This window comes from Eretmochelys imbricata, chromosome 1 (assembly GCF_965152235.1).
Source record: "Eretmochelys imbricata isolate rEreImb1 chromosome 1, rEreImb1.hap1, whole genome shotgun sequence".
NCBI classification, from domain to species: Eukaryota; Metazoa; Chordata; order Testudines; family Cheloniidae; genus Eretmochelys; species Eretmochelys imbricata.
Window position 1 is genome coordinate 255,898,520 of NC_135572.1, and position 13,115 is coordinate 255,911,634.

The 13,115-nt window shown below is 42.6% G+C and overlaps 1 protein-coding gene across 1 annotated transcript in view; it reads right to left on the reverse strand.

Moving 5' to 3' along the window:
• The window catches only part of TMEM178B (transmembrane protein 178B), a 314,930-nt gene that overhangs the window by 217,702 nt on the left and 84,113 nt on the right, over positions 1-13,115 (reverse strand). The window contains exon 2 of the mRNA XM_077807528.1: positions 2,423-2,536. Within this exon, the coding sequence (XP_077663654.1) occupies positions 2,423-2,536 (114 nt within the window). The remainder of the gene's footprint in view (positions 1-2,422; positions 2,537-13,115) is intronic.

Genomic DNA, 13,115 nt, shown 5'->3' on the forward strand with positions numbered 1-13,115 from the left:
TACAGCTTCACTGTTCCAGTACCTGAGCTAGCTAGATTAAAGCTAGCTCAGGAATGTCTACTCAAGCTACAATCACACCCCATGACTGCAGTATAGACATAACCTCAGAGGGACCATTGCCTTTGACTCACCAATCCATTTCCTGCAAATGCTTGGAGGTCTCTCAAAGGCATGACTTGCCAAGACTTATACTCCTAATATATGAATATGATGTCTATAGATTCCTAGCTTTGGTACAATAGTGGTGTTGGTTGTTTTATGGCTTGCCAAGTTCCTATTAACTCATGGTTCATTTCTGTCCTCTTGAAAAATTAACTCATGCTTCCAGCTACAATGGCAAAGGAAACATTAAAAATTGAGTAACAGGCCAAAGGTAAACAAAGTATAAACCCAAATATTGTGACAGCAGTAACTCTTCTAATCAAGTAGGTTCTATGCCTATTGCTACCATAGCCTTTTGAGGATATCAGCCAGCAGGTATAGGAAGGGAAAAATGAGAGGCGACTCCATTAAACCATCCTCATTCGCATGGACACCATCTTTAATAAAGCCCTGCCCCTGTATCTGCTATGGCCTGTCTCTTTGTGTGCCCCACACAGCTGGGAGAACCATAACCTGTCCCAGAACTGGAGGCTGTAACCTGGATGAAACCAGCCTAGCTGTAAAATATATTGTCCATGGGTATGGAGAGGATATGGTCAGAGGGTTTGTGTGAGTAAACTTATTGTATTGCCTAAGCTAGTGACCACCTAATGAAGATTCCAGAAGCTCTTTGAAGAGGGAAGACCTCCTCCAGCCCCCCAAAAAACTGATAGGAGATTGCTAATGAGAGCTTTTCTAGATACCTCCCTCCTTTAAAACTGAAAGTTGGTCAATGGATAAGGTAGCAAGTTACAAACACACCTACCTCCACACCGTAAATATATCTATGGCGTCAGTTCATTGTTAAATACAGTGACCTTCAGACCCTCTAGTGGCTATGCATTAATCCCACATAGCCAATACTTTGAAATCTAAAGCCACTGCATAAGACAAATTGATCTATAAACAACACAGATTTATCAAGGGGTGCCTCTCCTTTTCCATCTTTGTTGAGAGGGACACAGATTCATATCTCAATCACATACAACTATCTACCTTCACTTATCTGATTCATGAAGCATCAAGAAAATCTAGGTCAGGAATATGCACAGATGCACGTGCGCCCACCCACACATACATTCCCTGTACCTTCCACAGTGAGGAAATAAACAACAGCCTCACCCTGAAAGTGCCTCGGACCAAATTGGATATGTAAATGTGTAAACACTGTGTCTAGACTGCCTCTTCAGAGGTTGGAAAATATGCTACTAAAGATTCCAGTCAGCTGCTGACACTTTGCATTCTCCCACAGAGCTTAGCACTAGAACAGGAAAGGGGAAGCACTCCAAGGGACCAATATGGCCAAACATGTAAGCAATTACACTTCAGTTGAAAGAAAATACATGTACATCCTCACAATGACCCATTACCCTAAACTTTGCTTAGTTAAAGACAATAATTCCTGTATTAATTTGCGAGATTCCCAGAAGGTGGTGACAGGAGATAGTCACTGCTGCTCAAAATAGAGAAGAATTTCCAAAGTACAACACACTATCCAACATACATATATAACAAGAGGATGCACTCCTGTTGGCATCTTCCCTTTCATATGAATCTTAATTCTTCCATTTTGTCAGTGAAAACCCTTTGTTCATCTCAAAGCCCATAAGGAGGAAGAGAATCCATAAGGCCAGCCCTGCATCTCCAGGCAATTCCAACCCTGTCATGTCTTATTGCTTCAGTCACTGCTACAAGTTGATGACCAAAGGCCACAATTATCACCAGAAGCTGGGATCCTTCCCCGTGCCTTTAAAGAGCAGCATTTCTTTTCCTAGACCCTCAAAGGCAAGCAGTGTCACTGAGCAGCGCCTCCCACCCAAGAGACAGGGTTGGGGGTAGAACCACATATTCCATGACAGAACCTACCAATTTCTGCTATGTGCTAGTACTGAATGCTGCTGGAAGCTGGAAATTTTGCAGCAGCATGAAATGCATGGGAAAAATGCAAATTCAAAAGATTTTATTGAATTAAGAATTACAAAATTGATTATTTTATTCACGTTCATATTTAATTCAATACTAACCTCTGCATCTGAATGTTCCTCCCACCCCACCCCCACACACATTTAATGCTTTCATGCTAATGCAGAATTTCCAGTCACCCAAAGAAATACACAGAGCTGTGGGTGCTAGCAGCAAATTGGCTTCTCTGCCGTGACAACTATCCACATGAGATGTCTCTGATTGGGTTGTCTGCCAAAGCCCCAGTTCACCTTTACTGGTTACTATTGCACTTTATGTGCACACTAGAGGAAAGGAAGAAAAAAGATGAGACACTTACGCAAGGCATGCCACTCATCCTGGCGGATTGTCTTGGTGATGTTGTAGGTGAGGTTCTTGGGAATTGTTGCTGAGGAGTAATGGTACTTGATGTACGTGCACTGATCAATTGCTCCTGTGACGGACAAAAAGAAAAATAAATAAAATGTTGTAAAACAGAGCAATGTGTTTATATATGTGGTTCTCTCGGTCTCCTTCCTCTTCCCAGGGGACAAATCATGTGAGCATTGTTTTTTATTATAAATATAAAAAACAATGCTCACATGATTTGTCCCCTGGGAAGAGGAAGGAGACGGAGAGAACCACACATGACAGATGATAGTGATGCAGCTTAGTGTACCCCTGGAAGGTGCTCAGATATCACGGTGATGCGTATGGTAGAAGAACTGGAATAGATTAGAACAGAAGCAGAATGCAGTGACATCCCATGACCAAAAAATGACAAACGTCAAACTCAAACATGAATGGCCGGCATTGTGCCCTATTTATTGCGTAGCTCAGATTTCATCTGCACTCTATGGAAGGCAGCTGTATGCGATACTACTTTTTTTTTTTTTTTATTTTATTTTTATAGCCATTCCCCTCTACCCACAATCATCCCCGCGGCAAGCTTTGGTCTCCTGAGGAACCTCTCAATGAAGGTAATGCCCATGGAAGCAAAAGAGTTTGCTTTAGCCACAGGTTCCCCACAACTGATGCCTTAGCCAATATTTGCTTCTGATCAGAAACATTTAGTTCAGCGATGCAAGGATAGTTGCAATGCCAGTAGGGTTTCCTACATCCCTTTCCCTGGCCATTTCTTTCATCAGACCATTTTGCTAAGCAATTAGGATCTGACCAAAAGACCACTAAAGTCAACTTTCCTTTGACTTCCATGAGCTTTTGTCAAGGTTCCTTCCCCACTCTGAACTCTAGGGTACAGATGTGGGGACCTGCAAGCTTAGGATCCCCTAAGCTTATTTGTTCCAGCTTAGGTTAAAACTTCCCCAAGGTACAAACTATTTTATCTTTTGCCCTTGGACTTTATTGCTGCCACCACCAAGCATCTAATAAATATAAAACAGGGAAGGAGCCCGCTTGGAAACGTCTCCCCCCCCTGCCCCCCCGAAAATCCTCCCAAAGCTTACACCCCCTTTCCTGGGGAAGGTTTGATAAAAATTCTCACCAATTTGCATAGTGAACACAGACCCAAACCCTTGGATCTTAAGAACAATGAAAAAGCAATCAGGTTTTTAAAAGAAGAATTTTAATTGAAGAAAAAGTAAAAGAATCACCTCTGTAAAATCAGGATGGTAAATACCTTACAGGGTAATCAGATTCAAAACATAGAGAATCCCTCTAGGCAAAACCTTAAGTTACAAAAAGACTCAAAAACAGGAATATACATTCCATTCAGCACAGCTTATTTTATCAGCCATTTAAACAAAACAGAATCTAACACATATCTAGCTAGATTACTTACTAAGTTCTAACACTCCATTCCTTTTCTGTTCCCAGAAAAAGCATCACACAGACAGAGAGAACCTTTGTTTCTCCCCCCCTCCAGCTTTGAAAGTATCTTGTCTCCTCATTGGTCATTTTGGTCAGGTGCCAGCGAGGTTATCCTAGCTTCTTAACCCTTTACAGGTGAAAGGGTTTTTCCTCTGGCCAGCAGGGATTTTAAAGGTGTTTACCCTTCCCTTTCTATTTATGACAGCTTTGGATCAGGTCCTTAAAAAATAAGTAGGTATTCTCAGTGTCACTGACCATGCTCATTTCAGTACTCGGAGGAGAGACAGACAGACTTTGCTAACTTTTGCCTCTCTGATTGATACGCAACAGAGGATAGAAAAATACATTAAATAAAACAATAAGCCGTACACCAATAAAACAAACGAGAAAATGATGCAACCCCGTACCGGGGCCAGGAACGGAGCACCCACCATTAACACCAACTTAAAAGGCATTAAACACATGATGCCAAGAGTCCTGTTTTTCAGCTCCAAAGGGTTAAATATGCTTTCACCATTCACCTCTGAGCTGGGTTTCAAGCTGCCTCAGGTCACAAATGTTACTTGGCATGAACTGAAACAATGCACCATGGATTCAGAGTGTGAATAAAATGTTATGCAACAAAATTATTAGTTACAACCCAGACTGTAAGCATCTTCTGAAGTTAGTGCAGCACAAACATTGGAGGTCCTCACTGTTTGCTTTTCTTAAGTGTTCTTCTCATTCTGCCTTTGACAGCAATTAGATTCGACAAAGCCAAACATTATAGGGGAAAAAGGCAAAATATTTACATATGTATCTGCCTGCCCTGACAGCGTGATGGGCTTCTGTGCGTGCCTGCACCATCTGGGCACCAAATGTATGCCCAGAATGAAAGTTTCAAACCAAGAATAGTTGTTAAAAAAAGAAAGCTACCACGGAAAGATCGTCTTAAAAAAAAAATCTCAACCTTCCTAGTGATGATCTTAACGTCTTCATGCTAATTTGGAAAAACATTCTACCCGCTTTTGCTCAGCTATGTTCATGGCTCAGAAGTTTTGGCAGAAAGATGGAAATTGCTTATTTGTCTGGAAATAATCTTCATGTTATCTGATACCTATCCAGAGAGAAGACTTGCCTAGAGCAGCAGCAAGGAACACAGATTCACAACTGAAAAAAGATATTAATAAATGGAATACTATGTTTAAAGGAATGCAATCAACACTAATGGGCTGTGCTAACTTCCTGCGAGATGCTGAGCACTCTCCATTCCCGTTGCTGTCATTGAGAGTTAATGGCTCTCAGCACCTTACAGCGTCAAACCCTAAGGCAAGAAAGAGACTATGACCTCAATTCAGGGCAGCACTTAAGCACGTGCTTATGTCCCATTGACATCCATAAGATTTAAGCACATGCTTAACTGTTGTCCTGAACAGGAATGCGTTCCTCAACAAACGCCTGTGTTTGCAGTGGTAATTGTTTAACTAAGATATACAGCATTTATGATGAAAAAAATTGGCAATAGTTAGGCAAGTAGAACACCATATCAGTACATTCTTTCTGTGCCTACAGAATTTAGAAGACTACAGAGAATGTAGTTCAGAATGTCAAAACCACATTTGATTAACTGCCCGACACACCTGAATTATTTCAGACTGTACAACACTGACAACTGGTGGAACACACTTCCTGTGGAAAGGGTGTGCAGTTGTGACTGCCTTCTACTGACGATCACTGACAGACAGTTGTTTGCAGTATTTTGTAGCCATGTTGGTCCCAGGATATTAGAGAGACAAGCTGGGTGAGGCAATATCTTTTACTGGACCAACTTTGGTTGGTGAAAGAGAGAAGCTTTCAAACTACACAGATCTCTCCTTCAGGTCTGATAGACAGGGCAGATAAGCTGTAATAAGGTCCACTCAAGATTTCCTGGTCAAATTTACAAAAAGTTACCTGTAGTCAGAGACAAACTCAAGTCAACATTCTGACCTTGCTTGCACAAGTGTAGATCTGAGTAACTCCACTGCAGTCAATGGAACTGCACTGGTGTGAAACTGGTGAGAGGAGAATTCACCCTTAAACATCCAAAAGGATTTCCTTTGTCAAGTCTCTAAACACAGTCAACAAAAAGATGACTTTGTGACACCAGTGCTTAAGTACGTCACAAGAGAGATTGCTCCCTTTACCCCCACAGATGGTCTAGCTCGTAATGCAAACTACCTCCAAGTCCTCTGAGTACACTCATCCTCTAGTGCCCTGGGAGGATGACATGATTCACTACAACTGGGCCCAGAACTACTTCCCTCATGAAAGGCTCCCTGAAAATCCCTGCACTCAGGAGGGCACACAACTGTGGCTTTTCTTTTCAGAGAGAAAAGAGACTTAACCCTCTCCTTTCCATCTACTGAGTGAGGTGTCTCCACCCCATCAACTTGAAGCACAAAGATTTAATATTGCTACAGCTCACAGAGATTCACATTCAGTTCAAGTGACTGGGCCAGGGCTGGATTTACAGGCAGGCAACCCAAGGACTGCCTGGGGTATTGGGCTTGGGGGTGGGGTGGGGGGCGCTGAGCCCAGCGTGCAGTTTTTGTCGTTAGTTACAAAAGGGAAAATAGAGTGTTTGAAGTAACATGTTTCTGATATTCCGTATGTGGATTTATTTTTCACTAAACCTTCTAGAATGTTCTCAAAAAGAAAAGGAGTACTAGTGGCACCTTAGAGACGAACCAATTTATTTGAGCATAAGCTTTTGTGAGCTACAGCTCACTTCATCGGATGCAGTGAGTTGTAGCTCATGAAAGCTTATGCTCAAATAAATTGGTTCGTCTCTCAGGTGCCACTAGTACTCCTTTTCTTTTTGCGAATACAGACTAACACGGTTGCTACTCTGAAACCTAGAATGTTCTGGATTTTTGTAGAAGCTCATGGAACCTTCTAGACTTTCTGAGAACTACATTTTCCTTGAACCTCCTGGAATGCTGTCAGCCATGCCCTTGTAGGCATGTAAGGGGAGGGGATCTTGCCAGTCAGTCAGTGAGATATAAGAACAACATGAAGTGAGAGCCCAGCTGCAATATTATGAACCTTTTCCTGTGTAATTGTGAACATGTACTTGTGTTTTAAAACTTGAAGGGTGTAGATAGCAACTAATAAAGGACATATTTAATGAGATGCCAGAGATATCTATTGAACTCTTATCTGCGCAACACTATAAAAGAAAGTTACTTTGTTTGCCGTGCTTAACACGTTTGATGACTTGATGTTAGTACATTTTAGTTATTCCTAAAATTAAAAAGTTTCTATAAGCTTAGAGAAAAAAAAAGTTATTTGCTTATATATGGCATGAATAACAAATTTGCAGATCCTAGCATGCAAATTTATCATCTTATATGACAGGGATAATTCATGCATGCAAATCGAGCATCAAAGTAGTGAAATGGGCTACAAATGCAATAAAAAAATAAAGTATTCAAAAGTTTAACAAATGGAAAGGGGGCATCAAATACACTCTTTGCCTGGGGCACCATTTGGTCTAGGGCCAGCCCTGACTGGGGACAATGTTTGTGGAAAAAAACCAAACCGAGTACTCTCTTTTCCAATGACCCTGAAATCTATGCAGCTGAAGTGAACAATATGGATGGCCACTGTAAAGACAATATGGCTACAGAACTGTTAAACTAGGAGATGTAGCACATCTCATGTTCCCCTTGTGGAAGGGAATTCCCTGCTGGCATAAACACAAAGGAGGTGGCTGCTGTGCCAGTTCCTCTCCTTCCCGCCCCCCCCCCCCCCCACACACACACAGACACACGTGCCCCTGCCAAAAGCACTCAGCTACACCAATCCTCCACCAGTAGCATAAGTCAGAGCAGCCCACAGGCTGATGCCAGCTCCAAAAGGGTTAAATATGCTTTCACTATTCGCCTCTGGAAAACTAGGTTTCAAGCTGCCTCAGGTCATAAACATTACTTGGCACCAATTGAAATGATGCACCATGGATTCAGCGTGTGAGTAAAACAGTATGCCACCAAATGATTGGTTACAACCCAGACTGCTAGCATCTTCCAAAGTTTGTGCAGCACAAACACTGGAGGTCCTCACAGTTTGCTTTTTGTTCTTACTGCTCCACCCTTGGCTCCCTTCCACTCCCACAAAAGGAGAATTGTTTCAAGGAGCATCATCACACCATGGCATGGCAGGGATACCACCTGGACACCCTGGCTCACCAAGCTCTCTTCCATTCTCAAAGCACATTCCAATATTGTGGCCTCAGTCCAAGAGCTAGTGAACCTGTGCCCCCCCCCATGCGACTTGCACTTTAAGCATCTCACCTGTTGGCAGTGTCAGCAGAGAGACCAAGGATGGGCATGGGGAATAAACTGCCCTCTCGCCTCATAGAGGTGGTAAAGAACAGCGTTGAGGCACATTAGTGGGGACGCTCACACCAATGTTGTCCATGCTGAACCTATTCTGTGGATAAATAGAGGGTTTCAATCTCCAAGGCTCTCAGGCTAGTACCTTTCCTTAGCTGATAGTTGGTAGATTGGAGGACTCTGACCAGAGTGGCCAAGTTGACTGTTCCAGAGGTAGTTTCATAGATGTTAAAGCCAGAAGGGATCATTACAATAATCTAGTCTGACTTCCTGTATCGCACAGGCTTCAGCTTAGTTGTCTGGCAGTTGCATGACTGAAGGTGCTGTTCCAGCTAATGACTTCTCAAGGTAGTCGGGAACATCAAGAAAAATGTCAGTTTGCACCCATGGCACTGATGCCACATTGAGCCTAACTTTGATAGATCGGTGTTAAATCAGTGGGAAAGGGGTTTTTATGGTGATAGTGACTGTCTCCTCCTAGTCCCACTGGAGGACTCCCCTTTGTTCCCCACATTCAGGGCACTACATTGTGAAGACCATCCTTACAAGTTAGAAAGGGGTTTATTTTGGACCTATTAATCACTTTCCTTCGCTAGCCAGAAGGTTCAATGTTAACAACACAGGAACTCCTCTCACACACACACCTTCCATGAGCTACCATCCTGGAGAATGAGGGGCCAGGAATCTGACATGGCAGTTGCTGAGAGCTCCATCACTAGGCTTAATTTGTTTTGGATTACATTTGACAGGGACAGTTTCAACTTCACAACAGATTTAGCTGAGAGCACTGACCTGACAGAAATTCCACAGAATGTTTCCTTTAGATAGACAAAGACCAATCAGCTAAAAGCATTTGTCACCTCTCAGTGTGTACTTTGATTTCTTGGAAAAATTCAATTGTAGCCCCATCATTTGTTTATTTGTTCTGTTATGTTTGCTACCATGGACTATGGTACCATGAGCTTTCCCAAGAAGACTGAATGCAGCTCTCTCATTCCTGTGTTCTAGATACAGCTGGGTGAACTGTTCATAGCAAACAATTTATTCCAAAAATTTCACCCTTTGCTCTGGCTTTAATTTTTACAACTCTGTTCTTCAAAATTATTAGACAAACATGTTATATGAACAAATTTCAGCCTGTGGCTTATGCACCCATGTTCATCACTTAGACTTTGATTCTCTTAGGGAAAATATGGGAGCAGAGTATGGGATTTGGAGGAGCTAGCCCAGCAGAACACAGAATATTTAAACCCTTTCCCTTTGCAGGCCATTGGAGTCAGGCTTTGCCTGATAAAAATTAAGCTGTAGTATTACTCTAGATTTGGATCACATCACTCAAAATAATTATGTGCAGCCTACATATGTGTGAGGTCTCAAACACAAAAGTCATGTATATACTAGGAGAAAAGTGTATTGCTAACACTCATTAACATCTTTTAACACATTGGCTCGTAAAAGTAAACCTTAGGGGGAAGCCTATGGTTTAACTTGACCAGCGAATATATTAAGACTATTACTTGACACTAAGATTTTAACGATTGTTAACATGTTAGCTTATGTGTTTTTCCTAGAGAAGACAAAGCCAAAGGGTGTGACTAGATACTTGTCTGCATTATTTCATTCCCTCTGCAGCAGTTCCAGCTCTGAAGATTGTAGTTACATATTCTTGTCTATCTCTATTCATTGTGATAGCAGCAGAAATCGGGCCTGGGGTTTTGGGAACACAGTCTTTCTGTGCATACCTGCTAGGGCTGAAGGTCTAAGCCCATAAATAGTAAGCAAATGATACAATAGCTTAACTTGCATGTCTGACAATGACTATGCATTGCGTTATTGCATTGCATAAATGACAACCAACGTCCTGATTGCTGGCATCCAAACTGACTAAGCTGCATCATGAAACAAACTTTGGGAATTGATTTGTTTCTGGCTGGCTCTGGCATACCCCTGAATTGGTGTCCAGGTGGCTTTCGCAGCTCTGTTGGTTGTGGCTTATCCTGGAATGAGTGGAGAGCTATGGTTGGGATGGCAGCCCCAGTGCTAGCTGCTGCCTGCCCTGGGCTGGGAGGGGGAGCTGGCTGCTTCCTACCCTCAGTTAGGGGGTGTTGTGGCTGAGCTGGTGGCTGTCAAGGTTCCTTCCCCACTCTGAACTCTAGGGTACAGATGTGGGGACCCGCAGGAAAGACCCCCTAAGCTTATTCTTACCAGCTTAGGTTAAAAACTTCCCCAAGATACAAACTTTGCCTTGTCCTTGAACAATATGCTGCCACCACCAAGCGTTTTAAACAAAGAACAGGGAAAGACCACTTGGAGACGTCTTCCCTCAAAATATCCCACCCAAGCCCTACACACCCCCTTTCCTGGGGAGGCTTGAGAATAAATATCCTAACCAATTGGTTACAAAATCATCAAAGACCCAAACACCTGGATTTTGGAACAATGGAAAAATCAGTCAGGTTCTTAAAAGAAGGATTTTATTTTTTAAAAAAAAAAAAGAAAGGTAAAAGTCATCCCCGTAAAATCCGGATGGAAAATACTTTACAGGGTATTCAGATTCAAAACACAGAGGATCCCCCTCTGCGCAAAACCTTACAGTTACAGAAAACAGGAATAAACCTCCCTCTTAACACAGGGAAAATTCACATAAAACAAAAGATAAACTAATCCGCCTTGCCTGGCTTACCTTTACTGGTTGCAATATTGGAGATTTGGATTAGGATAGGTTGGAGAAGATGGATTTCTGTCTGGCCTCTCTCAGTCCCAAGAGAGAACAACCACGTAAACAAAGAGCACAAACAAAAGCCTTCTCCCCCCGCCCCAAAGATTTGAAAGTATCTTGTCCCCTTATTGGTCCTTTGGGTCAGGTGCCAGCCAGGTTAGCTGAGCTTCTTAACCCTTTACAGGTAACAGGATGTTGCCTCTGGCCAGGAGGGATTTTATAGCACCGTATACAGAAAGGTGGTTACCCTTCCCTTTATATTTATGACAGTGGCTCTGGCTAGTCCTTGCCTCTTGCTCTGTGGCTGGAGGGAGCACTGCCAGCCCCTCCCTAGCCGTGTGCGTGTGCACACACACACTGTCTCCCCTGCCTGCTGCTCACTGGCCCAGTGGCCACGGAAGGAGGTAGAGCACTGTCCAGTGCTGCTTTATCCACAGCTCCAAGTTTATTGTCATGGGTGGGTTATCATGGAAGGAATGGTGATGAGTCATTTAGGGCTCAGTGGAGGACTCTAATCATAGAGATTCAGCCTATAGTGGTGACCTCCCAGTGATCTGCCACACACCATCTATCCATCTCCTCAGTGGTCAGCCCCTACTATGATGACCCACCAAGCCATCCATGATAACTTTCTCAAGGTTATTTCCATCTCTACACCTAATGTGACCAAAGTACGTAAGTTTGTATCTGTTGATTTCCAGCATCTGGGTCTGCTTCTCACCAATAGTATTTCTACCAGAGGCATTAATCTTTTTTTCCCCCCTCTAGGGGAGATATGCAAGAGTTTTCACCAGCACCACATTTCAAAAGCTTCCATTTTCTTCTTATCAGCAGCTGTAATTTCCCACGATTCACATCCATAAATTGTTATGGAAACAGTTAGGTTATTCACCAGATACACCTTCATACATTTTGAGATGCCATATTTTTCCCCCCACACTTCCTAAGGGAAGCCACAGCTGGCTGATCCATCCCTAGTCTTCTTGTGATTTCCTTGGAAGAGCCTCCTTGATTGGATATATATGATCCCAAATAATTAAATTCATCTACTGCCTCTACAGTTTGTCCATTAATCATAATGTACATTTGCATCCTGTTTTTCTTAGTCCTGTCAATGTACATGCATTTTGTTTTCATCACATTCAGGAACTGTCAATAGTCCTCATTAAGCTGTTTTTACAGACTCCAACATTTGTTGCATTGCACTGATGGTTGTAGCAAAGAGTATCATGTCATCAGTATATCTGTGATTGGTTAAGAGGTGTCCACCAGTGGAAATCCCAACTCCTTCCACTTTGTCAAAACCTTCAAACGGCTTGTCTGATAATAAATTCTGCATTTATGTTAAAGATGCTTGGGACAAAAAACACTTCTGTTTCACACCCTGCCCAGTGGAAAACAACATACCGTCTCCTACTGCTGTTCGCAGTGTGGTCTGCTGCGGTTGGTAAAGACTTCTGACAATTTAAATGAGATGCTTTGGAATCCCTATATCTGCCAGTATCCTCCAAAGATGGTCATGTCAGATGGCAAAATTCTTTTCTGTAGTCAGTGGAACCCATGATCAATAAGATTGTACTCGCTGTATTTTCCAGTGATGTGATGGATATTCGCTATTTGGTCAGGGGTGCCTCAGCCCTCTCTGAAACCAACATTGCAGTGGTAGTTCTCTTTCTATCCTTTGTTTCATGAGATCCTTGATTATGTAGCACATAACTTTGCTTGCATGTGATACCAAGGAGATGAAAGGATAGTTACTGAGCTCTGTTATGCTTCTCTTCTTTGTTAAGGTAAAAAATCTCTTTTGTCTAGTCCTCTGGCTAATTTCTAGTCATCCGTACATCATTACAAATTTTCTACATAAGATCAGTACCGCATTTGCCAACGACTTTCAACAATTCTTCAGGCAAGTTGTCTACCCTGGTGCTTTCCCAGGTTTTATTTTCATAATAGCACACCCCACTTCCCCTTGCAGGATTGATGCTCTGGCTCCATACTCTCTTTTCTGTCACCCCATATTATGACTGGGTCTGGTGAGGCATACAGATTGGGACAGTAATCTCGCAACCTGCACTTAAAATCATCACAGTGATGGTGCCCACTCACCTCTGCCTCCCATCCGCCAGATG